The 18,720-nt window shown below is 39.2% G+C and overlaps 2 protein-coding genes across 2 annotated transcripts in view; both read left to right on the plus strand.

The window, feature by feature from the left end:
- LOC122670881 (beta-adaptin-like protein A) overlaps nt 1–6,107 on the plus strand; it is a 129,323-nt gene extending 123,216 nt beyond the window's left edge. The window contains exon 12 of the mRNA XM_043867901.1: nt 5,657–6,107. Coding sequence (XP_043723836.1) covers nt 5,657–5,950 — 294 coding nt within the window. The 3' untranslated portion in view covers nt 5,951–6,107. The remainder of the gene's footprint in view (nt 1–5,656) is intronic.
- Nucleotides 6,108–13,590: 7,483 nt separating this feature from the next.
- LOC122672116 (ESX-1 secretion system protein EccA1-like) lies at nt 13,591–17,468 on the plus strand. The gene is made up of 7 exons (XM_043869614.1): nt 13,591–13,728; nt 15,298–15,447; nt 15,561–15,659; nt 15,781–15,891; nt 15,995–16,298; nt 16,655–16,794; nt 16,916–17,468. Exons 1-7 carry the CDS (start codon nt 13,591–13,593, stop codon nt 17,450–17,452), a joined length of 1,479 nt encoding a protein of 492 aa, XP_043725549.1. The 3' UTR covers nt 17,453–17,468.
- The last annotated feature ends 1,252 nt before the right edge of the window (nt 17,469–18,720 follow it).

Genomic DNA, 18,720 nt, shown 5'->3' on the forward strand with positions numbered 1-18,720 from the left:
CCTGGACCCGAATCTGATCATATTCCGCATTTAATCTAGCGAGGAAATCATATACTCTGATTTTGTCAACATGCTTGCGATAGGCAGCAATATCAGTAGGATTAGTGGGCTGGTAATCAGTGTAATGATCCAGTTGTTGCCATAGACTTCGTAGGAGAGCATAATACTTGGAAATAGAGAGGTCCGTCTGAGTGGTTTCATGAATTTTTTCCATAATTTATAAACCTAAGCATCGTTACCAATCTGTCCATAAGTTTCTTTGGCAGCCATCCATATCTGGGCAGCAGTCTCTAGAAGTAAATAGCCATTGGCAAGATCTTGTTGCATAGAATTCAGAAGAAAGGCCATGACCTGAGAGTCATTAGAGATCCATCGAGTCTGTAGAGGACCTGCAGTAGAAGGTTTTACTGAAGTACCAGTAATGTGGCCAGTGAGACCACGGCCAGCAATGATGAGATAGGTTGATCTGGACCACATGAGATAGTTAATTCCATCAAGTTTGATGGAGGCAGCAAAGGGAAGATACTCTTATCGAGTTTGTGCATCAGATCCAGAAGTGACTTGATCATCCGAACCAGTAGATACATCAGAATCAGGCATGGTGCTTGATATACAATGGAGATGAAGAAGGTTATCTTAAATCAGTCAGCAAACAGAAGATCAACCTCCAACAGGTCGACTCCAATTAGGGTTTTGAAATTGCAACACTTTCAGCCGTCAGAATAGGCTGAAAAACAGGTCGAGTACTCCTCTGGAAGTGGGGAATATATCCTCCAAAAAACAGCACTGTTCGATGAGCCAATGAGAAACCCTAATTTGAAAAAAAAATTAGGAAAACCTGGGTTTGGAGAAATCGCAGGGCTGGATCTGAATTCATTGTGATCCACTTCTGCAGTCTTCAAACAAAGGAGGTGTGCACCAAGTATTAGCAGAAAAAAAAAACCAAAACAAAAGGAAGAATCGATCTGCAATTGTATTCAGAAATCGATCTTCAAGGTTGGAGAAGTTCTGCCGGCAGAATTAGGGCACACCAATGATTTAAAGTCTTCAATGAGGTGATATGGAGAGCAGCATCTAAATCCTTAGCAAATTCACCTCATAGATGCTGCCATGAATGAGAGAGAAGAGCCGAGAGTGATAGAGAAGAGAGAGCTAGAAACCATGGAGGGGAAGAAGGCTGTTTATTAGATCAAAACAGGCTCTGATACCATGTAAGCAGCTGTGAGATCTGAATGCTTGAGTGATCAAAACAGATCACCCAAGCCCTTTATTTATAATAAACTGAATTCCAACTAATCAAAATAGAAATAGGAATGCTACCTCAGCCTAATCCTATTAGGAATTCCTAATCCAACTAGGAATACCAAAATAGAAATCGGCTGAGGGAAAAAAACAGAAAATAAAAGAAGAACAAATCATAATCTAACTAGGACCAATTACCCCAATCGGGTAACTAGCCTATTTCAACATTTCCAAAACTGAAAATAGAAACTACCTATTGTAATAACGAAACTATTTATTTTCTTAGGAAACTGATGGATAAATTAGAAAATGTAAGAAGGATTTCCATATGATCTTTATTGACTTAGAAAAAGGTTATGATAGAGTCACTAGAGAGTTAATTTGGCAAGTGTTAGAGAAGAAAAGTGTTTTTTTAAATACGTGGACATGGTTAAAGATATGTATAATGGTGCAGTGACTAGTGTAAGAACTATGGTTGGGGGGGGGGGGGGGTACTGAGCTCCTAACTACAATTGGATGACATCAAGGATCAGCCCTAAGGTTGTATTTGTTTGTGCTAATCATAGATGAGTTGACTATAGACATTCAAGAGTAAATCCCTTGGTGTAAGCTTTTTGCTGATGATATTGTTTTGGTGGATGAAACAAAAGCAAGGATAAATGCGGAGATGGAATTATGGAGAGCAATCTTGGGATCAAAAGTTTGTAAGTAAATAGAACAGCAATAGAGTATATGGTGGGTAACTTTAGTAACAATAGGGTTAAAAGAGAGGGGGTGAAAATTGATGATAGAGTGATAGCGCAAAGTAAAAATTTAAGGTACCTAGGTTCAACCATAAATAAAGGAGAAATCGAGGATGATGTTGCATAAAGAATTGAAATAAGGTGGATGAAGTAAAGGGATGCATACATAGTGTTGTGTGATCGATGTATTACTCTAAAACTCAAAGGGAAATTTTATAGAACAGTTATATAACCAACACTGATGTATGGAGCAGAATGTTGGGTAGTAAAGAAACGACGTCTAAATAAACTTAGTGTAGCTGAAATGAGGATGTTGAGATGGATGAGTGGTAAAACTTGAAAAGATAAAATAAAGAATGAGCAATTAGAACTAATTTAGGAGTAGCTTCATACATGTTGCAAGAAAGTTGTTTGAGGTCGCATGGACGTGTGCAACGGAGGTCTTTCAATGCTCCATTATAGAGGGATGACTTGATTCAGAGTGAAGGCTTTAAAAGAGCCAGGGGTAGACCTAAAATGACTCTAGGAGAAGTGGTGAGGAAAGATATACATAACTTAAGATTAGTACAAGTATGGCTTAGAATAGAGCTGATTGGAGAAAAAGAATCTATGTAACCGACCCCGTTTAGTTGGGATAAGGCTGAGTTGAATTGAGTTGTATCTTGATGGAAGTCTGCATTACCAGTGATGGTGATGCTCATCTCAGTGCATGTGCAGCTACATCATCAACCACGCAGATCTATGCCTATGTGGATTGAACACCTAGGGAAACAGAGGAAGAAAGTTCAGTTGTAAAGTACAGGAATTGTTTTGAAGTTATGGAGGAGTTGAACAATGATTGGGCTGATCAGCATCTTATCACAACTTTAGAAACTAAGAGAATGACACCAAATTCATATCCAATTACTTCACGCATTTATAGGTTGCCCACGGCTAAATTGGTTGAATAACTACATGACAGCCTCAAGGTAGTATAAGATTCCATCTGACCCATCTTTATCTTCCAAAACAAGAAGAAGATAGTGTAATCTTCCATGATCTACTATGAACAAATATCTCTTGATACTTCCCCCTGAAATCATTCATGCCCAACTTGTTGGTGCCTACAAATGTCATAGGGTGACAATCTTGTTAATACCATGATGCAGAGCATCCATCTGATCCAGCAGCCAGTCCCTTCACCTCCCAATTCATGGGCTATGGATGTTTGACTCTTTATCTCCCCAAGGCTCCTTATGTGATGGATGAGTTGTTGGACTCTACAACTTCTGAAGGCCTCTTTATTTGTGCTTTTCCTAGAAGTAGTTATTGTCTTTGGAAGCCTCCCCCCATGTCTTGGGAATTCCAAAAGACCATTTAGTGTTTTAGTTGTTCATGTATCCAGCCTTTGGAATTATTCCCTTTGTCTGGGAATTGCTACTGTTGACTAGGATGTAATCAATTGCTCATCTATAAATTGAAATCATGGCTGAGCTCTCAATCATCCAAGAAAATCTGAAATATGTCTACTCCTTTCGTGAGAGTTTTTCCTTGTGAGATGTAAGAAGGTTTGTGAGTCTCAAATGGGATCAAGGTGGGACTCCTTCGATCGTGCCCTCAATGGGACTCCGACGGTTGGCAACTAGTGGGACTCTAGCTTGCCAAAGTTATCTTACTATCTTCAACATTCAGCTTTCCTCATCCATCATCATTTGCACCATTACCAACTTCATCATTCAAACACCAACACAACAGGATCAGAACTAAACCAAATCTGACCCAAGCTGTCCAGCACCTACCCCATTCTCTTCCAGATTCGATCTTGGCTTTACCCTCTCGGGTTTGCATCATACCATGTGTCTAATAATGTCATAATCAACCTCCATATGCATGGTCCTCTTGTATAACATTGACGTAACTTCTTGATTTACACGATGCGTTTTATAGTATCAGAAACTTAGAAATTCATCTCTGAAGAAGTGTTTTACTCAATACTCACATGTCACAAGGTGTACGTGTCATGGCTTATACTCTATCTGGCACTTGAAATATGTTGCTTTTTTACTCTGCCATGGTTCTCAATTGTCACAAGCAATTAGTAACCAAAGTCAATCACCCACTGTAGGAAATGCCATTACAACATTCAGACATTGGATCTAAACCATATTGGGTGCTGCTTGATGGGGAAAAAAAAGCAGGGGGGGGGGGGGGGGTTGTGGGGTTGGGTTGAAGCTGATTGTTGTACCCGAGAATGAAACAGATACCCATCCATCTTTCATGAGGAAGCGGATGGGCGGGTCCAGGTTGAGCAATATATTTTTCGTAGCTAAGGTCTGGCATTTGGAAAAACTCCTCCCTCCCTGTTTTTGGATTTATTGAAGTTAGTAGGTGAAGGATAAAGTGGTAAAATGGCAAAATTAGTTGGCTTGGTTTGATGATGTGAAATTGAAAGTTCATAAGAGTTCAATTAATTGCATGAAATAACTCATGAAAGCTATGGAAATATGTAAGAATGAAATTTGTTCCATATGAAAGCATACATAAAATTTGAAAAGTGAGGGAACCTTAATTTTTCAAAGATAATGTATTGACAGAGAAGGAATATAATGGGATGAGAACAGGGACAAGAGAAGACCTCTACGGATGAGGTAGGCTTCAATACCATACTTCAACAACAACTCAGCCTTATCCCAACTAAGACCATAGTTCTGAATTTAGTCTCGTCTCGCCATTTCGGGCTGGTCGAAATTTTCCAAAATTTCGGCGAAATATAGTATTTTTTCTGCCATATTTCGGCACTCCATCTCGGTGGGTTTTTGGCCATATTAAGGCCTGATACTTCATGTACACCCTTATTTAAGCTAAATAAACACATTTAAACCTTCATATTGCAAAAAAATGAACTCAAAGTGGTGTTTTGGGTTTGCACCCTTGATTGACAGTATATGGTCAGACCCTGATGTATAAATAGTTAACTACACAGTGTTTAAGTACTAAAAGACATAATATGAAATTTAAACAAAGTAATGAAACAAATTACCGAAATTTCACGAAATTTGAACATTTTTCATTTCGAAAGCCTATCTCATCACGGTAGTGTCAAAATTTACGAAATTTTGAACCATGACTAAGGGATGCTTCAATACCATGTCTTAGTTTTATGGTTCTGGGGAGGTAGGTATAGGAAAGCAGAAGCAGTAGAAGAAGAAAAAAGGTTTGGGCATAGACCATAACTGACTTTACCAAACTGAAATGTCTCTGTGGCTGCTTAGGTTGTCAGATGTATAATCTAATATTTTGACAATAAAAGATAATGTTTTGCTCTGGTCCCTTGCAAATTATGAAGATCCCGCTTCATCCAAGGCTTTATCCAAAAATCGATTCCTGGGTTCTATGGTTTATCTCTGTTGATTAATTTTGCATACATATTAAATAAAAACTATCACTCAATCCCAACCCCCCCCCCCCCCCCACCCCACCCCACCCCACCCCACTTTTTCCTTTTGTGAGAACTGTATTATCTTTGAGTTAGTTCACTACTTCACTTTAGAGTTGATGGAGGCTTGATTCAAGTACTCGAGTTAAACTCCCTGAACATAGCCAATGCATCAGCATCATTAAATTGTTTTAACTTTGGTTGGGTTCTTTCATAATCCACTCCATCTTATACATAAAATTTATGATCTGTGCAGGAATGCTCCATAAGCCCTCAAGGAACCGCAGCATTGACAACACCTCAAGTCCTCCTCCGACACATGCAGAGCCATTCAATCCATTGCATTGCCTCAGGTGGTCAAGCTCCAAACTTCAAGTTTTTCTTCTATGCACAAAAAGCAGAGGAACTGGCAGCATTCTATCTGGTAGAGTGTCTCATCAATACATCATCATCAAAGGCACTGATAAAGGTCAAAGCTGAGGATCAAAGCACATCCCAAGCTTTTAGTGTTTTGTTCCAGTCAGCCTTATCCGAATTCGGTATGTCGTGACCATTCTTTTTTTTTTTTTTTCTTTCTCCCTTTTGACTTTCTCTTCAAGAACTCTGGGCCCTTCATTAGGTGATATGAGGGGAAAAAATGATGGGTATTTCTGTAGTCTTAAAATTAATGTAGATGTGAGAATCCATCAATAATAATGATATATGTAGTGTCGTTTTCCCATCTTTCTTGCCTTCTTTTCTTCAATGCCCCTAGCTTTTCCTAACTATTTGTTTGAAGGATTGGTCTTTCTCATTGCAGAGATTTCCTTTCTTTTTGGTTGGGCATAACAAGCCTGATGCATATCTGAAGGTGTTCATGGACTAGCCTATGTTTGCACAAATAAGCTCCATGTATACCCCTATACATATTGAAATTGATCTCGCTTTAGGAGAGAACTACGCTGGTTCTCTCTTGCATCTTAGCAGAACCTTGCAGGCAACATACTTGGGATTCTTGGATTCGGTTAGGTTGGGTTGGTTACACATTGATTCATGACTTATTCATGATTTGGTATCCAAATATCTTCTAATGGAAGAACTGGCGGTTGTCTAGGGCTGCGAAAGGGTCGGGTTGGGCCGGGCTTTATAGAAACCTATTCCAACCCTGAGTCCCCTCAGCTGGGCCCAGGCCCGACCCGACCTTGACTTAGGGCCTAAAAAATCCAACCCTGATACGCCCTCAGGGTTGGGCCGCGCTGACCCTGATTGGCCCTAATCATGGTGAGGGGGAAGGAAATGCATGGGCTACAATGGGCCTGGGAAAAAATTATCAATTTTACGTAAAATAACACTATAATAAAATGTATTATATCACTTATTATTTTCATATATAATATATTATATAACAAAATGTGGGTAACATTTAAAATTTATAATATATATATTATATCAATATATACTTTATAGTATAACTTAAAACAGGGTTGGGTCGGGCCGGGTCAGGCTTATCCTAAGACCTCAACTCTGACCCAACCCGACCCTGATTCAAGGCCAGAAATTTTCAGCCCTGACCTGCCCTCAAGGCCAAATATCTCAGCCCAGACCCTGTTCGGGCTCAGGGCGGGTTTGGGCCGACAGGGCCAAACTTGCACCCCTGGGTTGTCGGGTTGTTCAGGTTAATGGTTGGCAGTTTGAGCTTTGAACCATTGTATTGCCTAGCCCAATGGTTGACCAGGAATCTTTCCAAAACTCCATCGATCATTTAACAAAAAATGGTGATAGTTCAATTACCAATTTGCCTGGTCTGATGATTGTTTAAAACACTTCTTCAAATAGCATCATGGCCAAGGGCTGCAACAGGGTCGGGTACTATGTTCCTTTTTGGTTTGGATATTAGTTCATATTAAGTTGTTTTTATAATTTTAATGTTCGTTAGGCTGACCTCTTTTTTTCTTTCTTTCTTTTTGGTTTGGATATTAGTTCATATTAAGTTGTTTTTGTAATTTTAATGTTCGCTAGGCTGACCTGTTAGATAATGTATATTAACAACATGGTTTGAAATTCTATTTATTTTAACCTAGGGTACCATGGGCTACTAAGATATACTATAAATACCTTCCTACTATCGTACCCACCAAAAAAAAAAACCTTCCTACTAAAGTACTACTATATCTATTAGTATGCGTGTATTAAATGAAATCAGCCAATTTCAGGTTGTCATAGTGATAAATCAGCCATAATTATCTTTAGGAGATGTAGGGGTTAGGCCGGGCTAGGGAGAAGAAGAAGAGAGAGGAGAGAAGGAAAAAGAAGGCAGGGTTGGGTTGGATCGGGCAGGGTTTAAATCGAGGCCTCAATCCTGGTCTAGCCTGGTTCTGATTTAGGGCCAAAAATTCCTAGACCTGACCCGCCCTCTGGGCTAGGGTATCTCAACCTAGGTCCTGTTTGGACTCAGGATAGGCTTAGGCCTATAGGGCCAAACTTGCACCCCTAATTGTGGGGTTGAGGGGATTGGTTTGGATCTTGGGAGAAATGTCTTATATGTTAATATTCCATTTAAAAAGAATTGAAAAATATATGGAATACATATACTTCTGTTTATACCAAATTACATAAAATGTCATCTTACATATATTTTCATGACTTATATGGTTGAGCACACTACTTTAGCCACATAAGCAAAACCGACAAAAGTGTCAACCAAATACATGTCAACTACTTATAAGTCTATACTCCAGATACATGTCAACTACTTATAAGTCTATAATTACACAAAAATCCATTGAAGTCGAGATAAATTATTTTAATACTGATCAAGTTCCTAAACTTCAAATCCCCCCAAAAGTTAGCAAGGAGACTCAATTGGCTTTAGGAAGGTCCATGGAAGAAGAGGTAGCAAGAGTTTCAGCGATCTTCAATGGAGCTTTCGTTGCGGAGGGCCTATGTGTTCCCTTTTAGTTGAGGTAATATCGAGTAATGTGAGATAGTCGAGACTCGATCGTTGGGTTTTGTTAGGTACCGTTTGTTTGACGGGTAGGATGGGGGTGGGAATGTTGTAGGACTGGGTCCCACAATGTAGTGGGTTGGGGGTGCGATTTTTTCTTTTCCCATGAACAATAACTAAAGTCCTTTGTTTTTTATGGGACTTTGAATAATATAGGGATGCGATTTTCAAGTGTCACATCAGCAAACAATGCATTTAATGTTGTTACCTAAGCTTTTATAAGATCACCACCCCAGGTTTAACAAACAAGGTTGGGGTGGAATTTTGAAGTGCCACATCAGTACTTTCCCACTCCAATTCTCCCACCTCACCTTAAGTCCCCGTCACACAAACAGGACCTAGTGCTTTTTTCATCCAATCCATTTCAAAAGAAAAAATATAAAAACAAACCGGACAATAGATTCAAATTCTACTCCAAATTTATTTTAAAAAAAACAAATTTTGGGACCGTTGCCATACAGACCCTAAATGCCTTGAATTGCCATTATCAATCTTTCCACATGATAAGGGGGTAGGTATGATGTATTAATTTGTGTACGTTGCCTTCATTGACACCAATTTATAGCCCTCCCTGTAGTGCAAGGGGTGGGTCGTCCATGACTTATCTTCATTTCGTTCATGAGAAATGTTGGCACTACGAACTTGTAGGATCGCAGATTCTACTATTAGCAGGGTTTAAAAACCCAGAATCGGGATCTGGAGTCGAGAATTGGCCTGGATAACCCTAGATTTGGTCGATAGATGTTAGGAACTACATATTCAATTAGAATTGGTTTTATTTGTGTCGGTCCAAATTGGACGATCCATTTCGATTTTTAAATTAGTGAGTCTACTGGACGTCTCACCTCACATGACTTAAAAATGCAAGGAACAAGTTTTCCTTCAGCCATGATGAATGAAAATCCATTCACGAGTCAGGTTCAGATGCGCACAGGGGGTGTCAGGAGGTTATTTTGGAGAGTATACTAAAATCCTTTAGGGGTTTGTGAACCCTAGGATGGTGATTGGAGCTCACCAGTGGAGGAAAACTTTATCCAAAATGTTAAGTTGAAAGGTAAAACTTTTGAGATTCACGTGTAAATAAGAGGGATATAGGTGCATGCATAACTTCATGCTATTTGTAATGCTAGCACTCTTCTTGGAAAATAAATCGAGAGTGGCAATTAAACTTAGGGTAAGTGATGTTTACAAATACATACATTGGACACTCTCGTTTGTAAAAAGCAAGAACTAATATTGTTACAAGAAGTACCAAAAAAAATTAAAAGAGATGGTTGAGGAAATATTAATGCTTACAAAAGATATGCATCTCTCTATTTTTGGGGTGATTCTATCACATTTGTTTTAGGGAAATTAATTGTCACAAATCATTAATGAATTCTGTCAATTTCACAAGGCCAAATTATTTTGCCATTTGGTGCACTTTAGATATACATGTGTGTATCCATGCGATAGAAGATTCTACACTCATAACACCAATGAAGTTTTAGTTTGATACAAGCATGTAATAGGGAGCAAAATGTGGTTAAATTATGTATATGACATAACATCTAATAAGTAATTGGAGCAGTTTAGACCGATTAGCTTATGCAATGTAAGCTACAGGATTTTTGCCAAGGTTCTTGCATCTTACCTAAAAAAGATTCTTGATCATATTACTGCTCCAAAGCAAATTGACTTCGTTGAAGGGTGCAGTATCACTGAAATTGTCCTAATTGCCCACAAAGTCTTTTACCATATGAAAGGGCAGAAGAAGGGCAGGGGGTAGACATGAGGAAGGTGAATGATAGAATGGATTCACCTCCTTCACCAGTGTGTAAGCACAATATCCTTTTTCCTTCCTTATCAATGGGGTACAGAAAGGGAGTTTGATACCATCTAGAGGATTGAGGCAAAGGGGTCCCCTCTCTCCTAGTCTCTTTATCTTGTGTTCTGAATATCTCACCTCATTGATAACAGTAGCAGTATCCCAGGATAGGATTCAGAGCATCACTTTTAGAAGGTAGAGCCCACAGATCACCCATTCTTTCTTTGCAGACGATTGCCTCCTCTTCTTGTGTCCATCCCATGTCCCGCTAAGACATCTAAAGGGCATTCTAAGCCTCTATTGTGCGGCTTTTGGGAAAGTTATAAACCTCCATAAATCCTCCGCTTTCTATAGTCCAAGTACATTTGTCCGTCTGTGCAGGATCTTTGCAAGAATTTTGGGGATTCATAACCTTGCCTCTGCAAGAAAATACCTTGGCCTACCGGTAGAAATAGGGAAGAGCATGAATACGACTTTTCAATACATCAAAGATAAAATGATGAGCAAGATTGTAGGGTGGAAAGGTTAGATGCTCTCCCAAGTGAAAAAGGAAGTGCTTTTGAAATTAGTGGCTACAACAACTTCCTCCTTTTCTATGTCACATGTTAAACTTCCAGAGGGCTTCTGGATGAGATAAACAATGAGGGGTGTAGATTCTTATGAGAGCAGAGGAATGATGAGAGAAAGATTCACTAGATCGCTTGGGATTGTTTGTGCATGCCTAAGCTTGATGGGGGTCTGGGGATAAAGGACCTTAATACACATGACCATGCTCTATTAGCAAAGCTGGGGTTGCAACTTCTCTTGAACCTCTCTTCTCTTTGGGCAAAGTTATTGGGTAGCATCTATTTTCCCCAAGGTAGTTTTCTTCAAGTTCCTGTGGGGAATCGACCCTCTTGGGCCTAATGAAGTTTTATGATAGATCGCTCTCTATTTCAGAAAGGCCTCCTGTGAATTGTGGGAAATGGCATAGACATCCACATTTAGAATGATCCTTGGATTCTAAGTCTCCCAACCTTTAAGGTGCAATCCTCCCCAACCTTCTCAATGTTCTTTGGAATGAGTTTCTGAGCTTATCTGTAAGGGGGCTGTTTGGGATGCTTTAAAGTTGAGGGTCTTGTTTGCCCCGGTTGAGGTAGAGGCATTCTCAGAATCCCCCTAAGATGGCCAAAATCTGTTTAATTAGGATCCCCACCCAAAATGATATTTTTCTATGAAATCTGCTTACAGGCTGGGTTCCCAACTTTCTCCATCTTTTTCTGTTTCTTGTAATAGGAGTAGATCCACTCCGAAGGTTGTTTGGAAAATACTTTGGTTATCAAAGCCTCCCTAGAATACTGTAATTTGTATGGAAGGCTTGCTTAAATGGTATTGGGACCCTCTCAAACCTTAAGCACAGGAACATTGTGTTATTAGAGTCCTGCCCTTGTTGCGGTAAAGAGAGTGAAATAGTTGAATGCAATTTGCTTCACTGCCCTTATACTCAACAGGCCTGGTTTGCATCTTGTGTGTCTTTGCAGCCTCTCTTCCATCCTAGATGGAGTCTTGCAGAGTAAATTATTCAATGGAGTAAGCGGTCGGGCATGACCAAGAGGGAGCAAAAGGACTATTTTTTGCTACCCATGTTGTCATTCTTTGGGAGATTTTGAAGAGGAGAAATGTCACGACTTTTAGGTGTTTTGTGTAGCCCTTCTCTACGTAATTGGATATGGTTCATAGATTGGTTACGGAGGTCCTAGCAGCATCTTCCCCTATACCCTCTTATGGCCGCTCCCATCTACCAAAGCAGCCTCTTGCTCCTATCCTAATGTGTTATTTCATTTACTCGGATGCTTACTTCTCCAATAGGCCTCGGGCCATGGGGTTGGGAGTTCTTGTTCTGGACTCTTGTGGGCACCTCTATATGGTGACTACTGACCATGCTTTTCCCTTCTCTCCCTTTGTGGGAGAAGCTTTAGCACTTCGACTAGGCCTCAAGATCACCATTGGTGAATGTTTCTGGAGGGTTTTTTTCTTCTTAGACTGTCAAATTTTGATTCGCTGCCGCCTTGAGGGGTCCCTCTCACCACCAGTTAAGGCTTATACCATTGTGGAGGATATTAGACGCCTCCTTCGGTTTCTTGAGGCTTTAACTTTTGCTATATAAGTAGAGTTGAGAATGTTCATGCCCATGCTATTTCTAATGCGCTTTGCTCTACCCTTACTTGGGCATGTGGAGACACTCATTTCCGGATGATTTTCTAAGCATTGTAGCTTCTTTCTTGCCCATTGAGGCTAATTGAGCCCCCATTGTGGGTCTTTCGTACCCCAAAAAAAAAAAAATTGGGGAAGGATTCCCACATTGCCGGTGTGGGGAATATCTTAAATCACATCAATGGCAATGCACTGAATAATTTCATCCACAATGGTTAGGGTGGAGATAGAAAATGACTAAAAAAAAGCTTATGAGAGAGTGTACATTAAACAAATAACATGCGGATATTTTCCCCAAATAATTTGAACAATGAGTTAAAGAAGCATCCTTTATAATATGGTTCTACCCATATTAGTTGATGCAGTATTGGTGACAATGACAGCAAATTTCTACAAAAAGACAATGAGACCAATTCATTAACCTCTGTGGCACTTAAAACATGAATTCTTAGAAATTGAAAATCAAGGTGGAGGAAGAAACACATATATGATAGGTCATATTGTTAAGATAAGTCACCAAATTTGACAAATGATCAATTTGTAATACACTAATACCCCTAAGTCTATCAAATGGTTGACCTACCAACTCACTAATCCACGTGGCACAGACAAGTTGGCACGTGATGGAAAAGGCTATGGAGACAAGAAGAAAACCCCATTTCTACCCTCATAATAATACATCAAGGACCTAGTTTCTCTCCACCCATGGTGAAGATAGAATCTCTTCATCCATTCCACTAACCCTTGATTGGACTCAAGAAGAGTAATTTGGACCATAAACAAACGAGTTGGGATCCCTTTCTACGAGAACTTACAAGAATGGAAGTGAGCCGCACAGATGGCATCCACCTCGAGTGGGTCCCACAAAATAAACCACAAAGTCCAACCATATGCGGAGAGAGAAGTCTGAAGCTGAACGAGGTCGTTAGGCAGTCACCGACGAGTCTTTCTTTTCCGTTGTGGGGATTTTGAGACAATATAACCGTCAACAGCGCGAGATGGGTTGGAAGTTGGAACACATGCGAGGCGGGTTTGTAAAAACAAAATTAAATTGTCTTTTGATCACAAATTACTCGACACGAAAATAAAATTCTCAGAAATAGGAAGGCCTCTCTCTCTCTCTTTCTCTCTCCCCTTCTGTCTCTGTTCGTCTACCTCTATCTTTCCCCTCTGTGTTCTTTGTTTGTTATTTGTCAAGAGAGCAGAGATGACGCTGCGTCATGATAAACGAGCAAGATCTGCAAATCCCACAAGTATCCATGACTGTGCCAAGTCTGGAGATATCGTCGGCGTTCGGAATAAGCTTCAAGAGAATCCATCTCTTCTCAACTATCCAAATGATACCGTAATCTCTCTCTCTCTTTCTCTCCCAAGAAATGGACTTGTTTAGTTTCCATTTAGTCTTAGGATGGACGAAGTGAAGCACAGATTTTCCGATATTGTTTTTCTGAATTTGTTAATGTCTGCGCCTTTTCTTCTCTCGAATGTACTATTCATACAAGGGTTATTACAGGGAAAACTTCTGAGATTGGTTTCTATTTGGCGCTTATCTGCCTCTTTTTTCTCGCTTTCGCTTCTTGTCTTTCTTTAAGGAATTGGCCGGTGGTATCTTTTCGTGCATTTGAATGCATTTGTGGAGATTTCATGAACTGGGTTTTGACTGATGGTTTTTGCATCATTCTTGTTTGATCTTTCTTTATAGAGCTCACACAAAGATCTGTTTCATGTATGTTTTGTGTCTTTGGCGGGTTGATTTCCTCCATTTCTTTTAAATCTTTTTGCATTTCCTTCCCTGTTTCCCTCCCTTAATTGGTATTTCGTACTTTTTTTTTATTTTTTGAATTTGGGAGCAATAGGAACTTTCTTAAACTTCTGATTTTGATACTTCACAACACTTTCTTTTCCTACTTAGAATCTTAGATTTCTATTTGCTAAGCCTTAAGTTCAAGTTCTGAGCCATTATATGACAGCACCTGTCACAAATTGGCAACTCAAGAGGCATGGTCTTATACTTTTGTATTCCACTTTCTGGTTCTTATGTTTTTCTTTAATGGAATTTTGAACCACTAGTTTCCTCTTGACTGGGTTACTGCACTTTTCATAAGTTCACTGTGTCTAGATGGGATTTGTTTTCTGATAACACTCCCAATCCTTCTGCCTCGTTCTTTTTGGAGCATTAGTTGTTTGGTTTACCTTTGAGTTCTCTGTACTCTTTGAACATTCTACCTGTGGAAATTGGTTGATTCTTTCTTGCTCCTTTCCCCTTTTTTTTTCTGTTCCTTTGATGAGATCTAAGATGTTATTTTCTAAGCCATCAAAGGCAGAGTCACGTCCTCATTATTTTTGGGTCCTATTTCTTGTATTTTAAGAATTTCATATGTTTTTCTCTATTTATAACACCGAATAATGGAGATGAACTTCTCTCATACTTCAGAAACAATGTAAAGATATGATGAATCAATAACAAGACAATCACTCTCACAAGCTAACATCTTTTTAATTGTCATTGCATTTGTCCTTTTTTGAGCCTTCGGTTCACCAGCTGGGAATTAATATCATTTCATTTGTCCTTAAGTTTGGTAGCTGGAAATTAGTAGCTGCCAGTTTGGCATCTGAATTTAGACCATAATCACTAGTCAACCTGTTTCAGGTTAATTGGACATTTCTCAGAGGATCCTTTCAGGGTCTTTCCCATCTTTACTGGGGTTTTTTCTTTTTCTGGTAGAATTTATTGGGGGTTAGTTCCGCCCTAAATTATCTTAACCTTCAGATTCAGGGGTTGTTTCCTGTTTCCGTTTCTCATATTGTTTCCCATGTTCATACCCTTTTCTGGAAACTGTGTTTCAGAGTAATCCAGGATTAAACTTAAATTACCCATGTATTTATTATTATGAATGTACTTTATCAAATATAGCCGGTGATTGTTTCTTTTCGATTGTTTGCTTTAACTCAGCTGGCACAGACACCACTTCATTTTTCTGCTGGTTGCGGTCATGTTGAGATAGTTAAGCTTCTGCTTGATTGGCAAGGAACAGAAAAGGTCGAGTTAGAGGCCAAAAATGTGGTGGGTAAATTCATGTAGATCTATGCTGATGCTGAATTGTCTGCAGAATCAACTGGATTGCCTCTTGACTAACATTGTAAATCTCGTGTTTGATTTTCCGGTTCACTCTGCAGTTTGGAGATACCCCATTGCATATGGCAGCAAAGAATGGTTGTAGTATAGCAGCAAAAGTGCTTCTTGATCATGGTGCTTTTGTAGAGGCAAAATGCGATGTATTTTGTTTTCTTTTTTTTTTTTTTTTTATTATTTTCCTGCTTCAGTTGAAGTTAGAGAATAGGAGTTGTTGGATATGCATTCTGAAAGTCCTCTGTTATTTCTTCCTTAATCATGCAGATTGGAATGACTCCCTTGCACCTTGCTGTATGGCACTCACTCAGTGAAGAGAATTGCCTAATTGTGAAGACGTTGCTTGAGTACAATGCTGATTGCAGTGTTAAGGACAACGTGTGCACAATTACCTTTACATCTCATTGTTGAAGGATTAATGACCAGTTTATATTCAAAAAGACTGTCTGAAGTAAGATCTTGTGAAACCTGTTGTCTACAGGATGGCATGACTCCTTTAGATTATCTATCAAAAGCTCCGGAAAGTAAGAAGTTATGGGAACTTTTCCATTGTCATATCGAAGCGCAGAGGATGCGCAGAGCCAAAGAAGAATACAATGAGATGAAAGAGAAGATGACTGAACTTGAAGAGGCTTTAACAAATCTTGTAGGATTGTATGAACTCAAGCTACAACTACGAAAATGGGCTAAGGGAATGCTCTTAGATGAGATGCGGAGAGCCCTTGGGCTCAAGATTGCTGCACGGAAGCTGCCTCATATGGCATTCCTTGGAAATCCTGGAACAGGTAATTAATGGATATACCATATTCGTGACTTAGATCTTTACTGCTCAAATCACAACCTTGGGAGAGGCTTTACTCTTGAGGCTGTATGAGAAAAGCATTGTTGAAGGCTTGCTAGTCTAATTTTGTTCCTCCTGGTCTTTGTTCTGGAAACATTTGGACTTAAGTTATTAACTTAATTCCTCGGGCAATACTCATCTCAAATGAATGAATAAATATGAGTTTCACAATTGACTTGACTGTTGTCTTTTTTATTTCTTTGTAATTTTTTTATCAAAATATAAAATAGACTTCCATTAGTTAAATCATAATTGGATTGACTTTCTACTTATTTCAACTGTTGAACTTATGTTGATCAGGTAAAACAATGGTTGCTCGAATCCTTGGGCGACTACTCCATATGGTGGGAATTTTACCTACTGATAAAGTAACAGAAGTGCAGAGGACTGATTTGGTTGGAGAATTTGTTGGGCATACAGGGCCCAAGACTAGAAGAAAGGTACACTGTACTGCTCTATCATGCTGCTGCTTTGCTCTTGAAATCCTGTATTCTATTCCACTATGGCAACGAATGAAAGTTCGTTGCGATGACAAATTAAGTGATAAAGAATCATGTGCAGATCAAAGAAGCAGAGGGAGGAATTCTTTTTGTGGATGAAGCCTATCGGCTGATACCCATGCAGAAGGCTGATGATAAGGACTATGGGTTAGAGGCCTTAGAGGAGATCATGTCTGTTATGGACAGTGGAAAAGTCGTCGTCATATTTGCTGGCTACAGTGAACCAATGAAACGGGTAATCTCCTCAAATGAAGGCTTCTGTAGAAGGGTGACCAAATTCTTCTTCTTTAGTGACTTCAGTTCTGAAGAACTAGCTCAGATACTCCATCTAAAGTTGAAATATCAAGAAGAGGACAGTTTGCTGTACGGGTTCAAGCTGCACCCATTATGTACTGTTGATGCTATTTCAAATCTGATAGAGAGAGGAACAACCGAGAAGCAGCGAAAAGACATGAATGGAGGCTTAATAGATCCATTGCTAGTCAATGCTAGAGAGAACCTGGACCTTAGGCTTGATTTTGACTGTACAGATGCTGATGAGCTACTTACAATCACCCATGAAGATCTAGAAGCAGGCCTTTGGTCGCTATCCCAATGAGAAATTTAAGATGAGTAGAATCATCTCACAGAAACAGGTTTTGATACCTAAGATTTAACAAATAGGCATGTCTCACATTCTACCATCTCTAGCTACAATAGAATATCTGGATACTGGTGTAAAGTCGGTTTGACAGTTGGTTGGGTTATCCCACTTTTTTGGAGAGAAAAGAGTAGAAAAGTCTCTTGATATCTAGTGGTGCCATTGTGAAATTTTTATTTTTTTTTCAAATATTCGTTGGCCCATTGTTGCCATTGTAATTTTTTTTAAACTTTTGGTATCAATTAGATTCAAGAGTAAGCAAGCGATTGAGCCTGGTGAAGTGTTTCTTGAATTTGATGAGATTACTCCAATTAAGCCCATTTCCAATGTCAAAATTCGAGATATGAATAATATGCAAAATTATTACAACTGCTATATATTCATTTCTTCCTTTGCATATTCTCCTCCTCTTTTTATACTTCCTTTTTATGAGAGACAATATTAGGCGTGTCACAATACCAGAAGAAGATAACCAGCAATAACATCAGAGAACAAGAGAAGAAAAAGAATACAATACAGCAAGGACTCTTCAGTCCTTGCGGTAGTAGAGAACTAGTAGGAAAGTAGCACAACTATACTAACTAGAAACATAATAGAACTAAACAAATGACTACCTGAAGAACTGAAAATAATACCCCTGTGGTATTACAAGCATATAACTCAACAATGTGCAAGAGGTAATCCATTTGACCTGTTTCTGTTTGCTCACTAAGGGATCCCCAACCAGTATTATGTTGGCAAACCAATTTCTGTATGTGATGCCACCTTCCGACTCAATGAGAAATAACAGTATGAGTCTTGGTCATTTATTCTGGTTTGATTAGGCAAGAATGCAAGGGTTAGACTAGAAATGCAATCTATTATTCAAATTTCCTCTTCGGAAATTTCGAACATAATGGGGCTTTTTGGGCATATAGGTCAAGATTCTTTTTCCCCTCATTTTCCTTCAACGCTTTGAATTCCACCTTTCATTCATTCTCCTAGAAAGATGTTGCAAAACTCTGTTCCCATCGAGATGAATGGAGTTTTCCCTGTATTTCAACCGGATAACCTAACACAGTATGACAATTAATGAATTTTCATCCTTTCACTTGGAAGCTACTGGAACAATCTGTGTGATTTCAACAGGGCATTCTTTTTAAATTTGAGAAAGCAGTAGGCCTCAAAATCTTCCCCTTTGTGGACTTCCATACTAAGTAATAAGATCTTGTACATTAATTGACCTT

Source organism: Telopea speciosissima, chromosome 8 (assembly GCF_018873765.1).
Source record: "Telopea speciosissima isolate NSW1024214 ecotype Mountain lineage chromosome 8, Tspe_v1, whole genome shotgun sequence".
In the NCBI taxonomy this organism is placed as follows: domain Eukaryota; kingdom Viridiplantae; phylum Streptophyta; class Magnoliopsida; order Proteales; family Proteaceae; genus Telopea; species Telopea speciosissima.

What these genes read in the sequence shown, in the direction of transcription:
- LOC122672116 (XM_043869614.1), top strand. Translation starts at nt 13,591, where the DNA reads ATGACGCTGCGTCATGATAAACGAGCAAGATCTGCAAATCCCACAAGT. An exon ending in ATTGCAGTGTTAAGGACAAC is followed by an intron (nt 15,892 to 15,994) that starts GTGTGCACAATT and finishes TGTTGTCTACAG; the next exon opens with GATGGCATGACTCCTTTAGA. An exon ending in GGCCCAAGACTAGAAGAAAG is followed by an intron (nt 16,795 to 16,915) that starts GTACACTGTACT and finishes AATCATGTGCAG; the next exon opens with ATCAAAGAAGCAGAGGGAGG.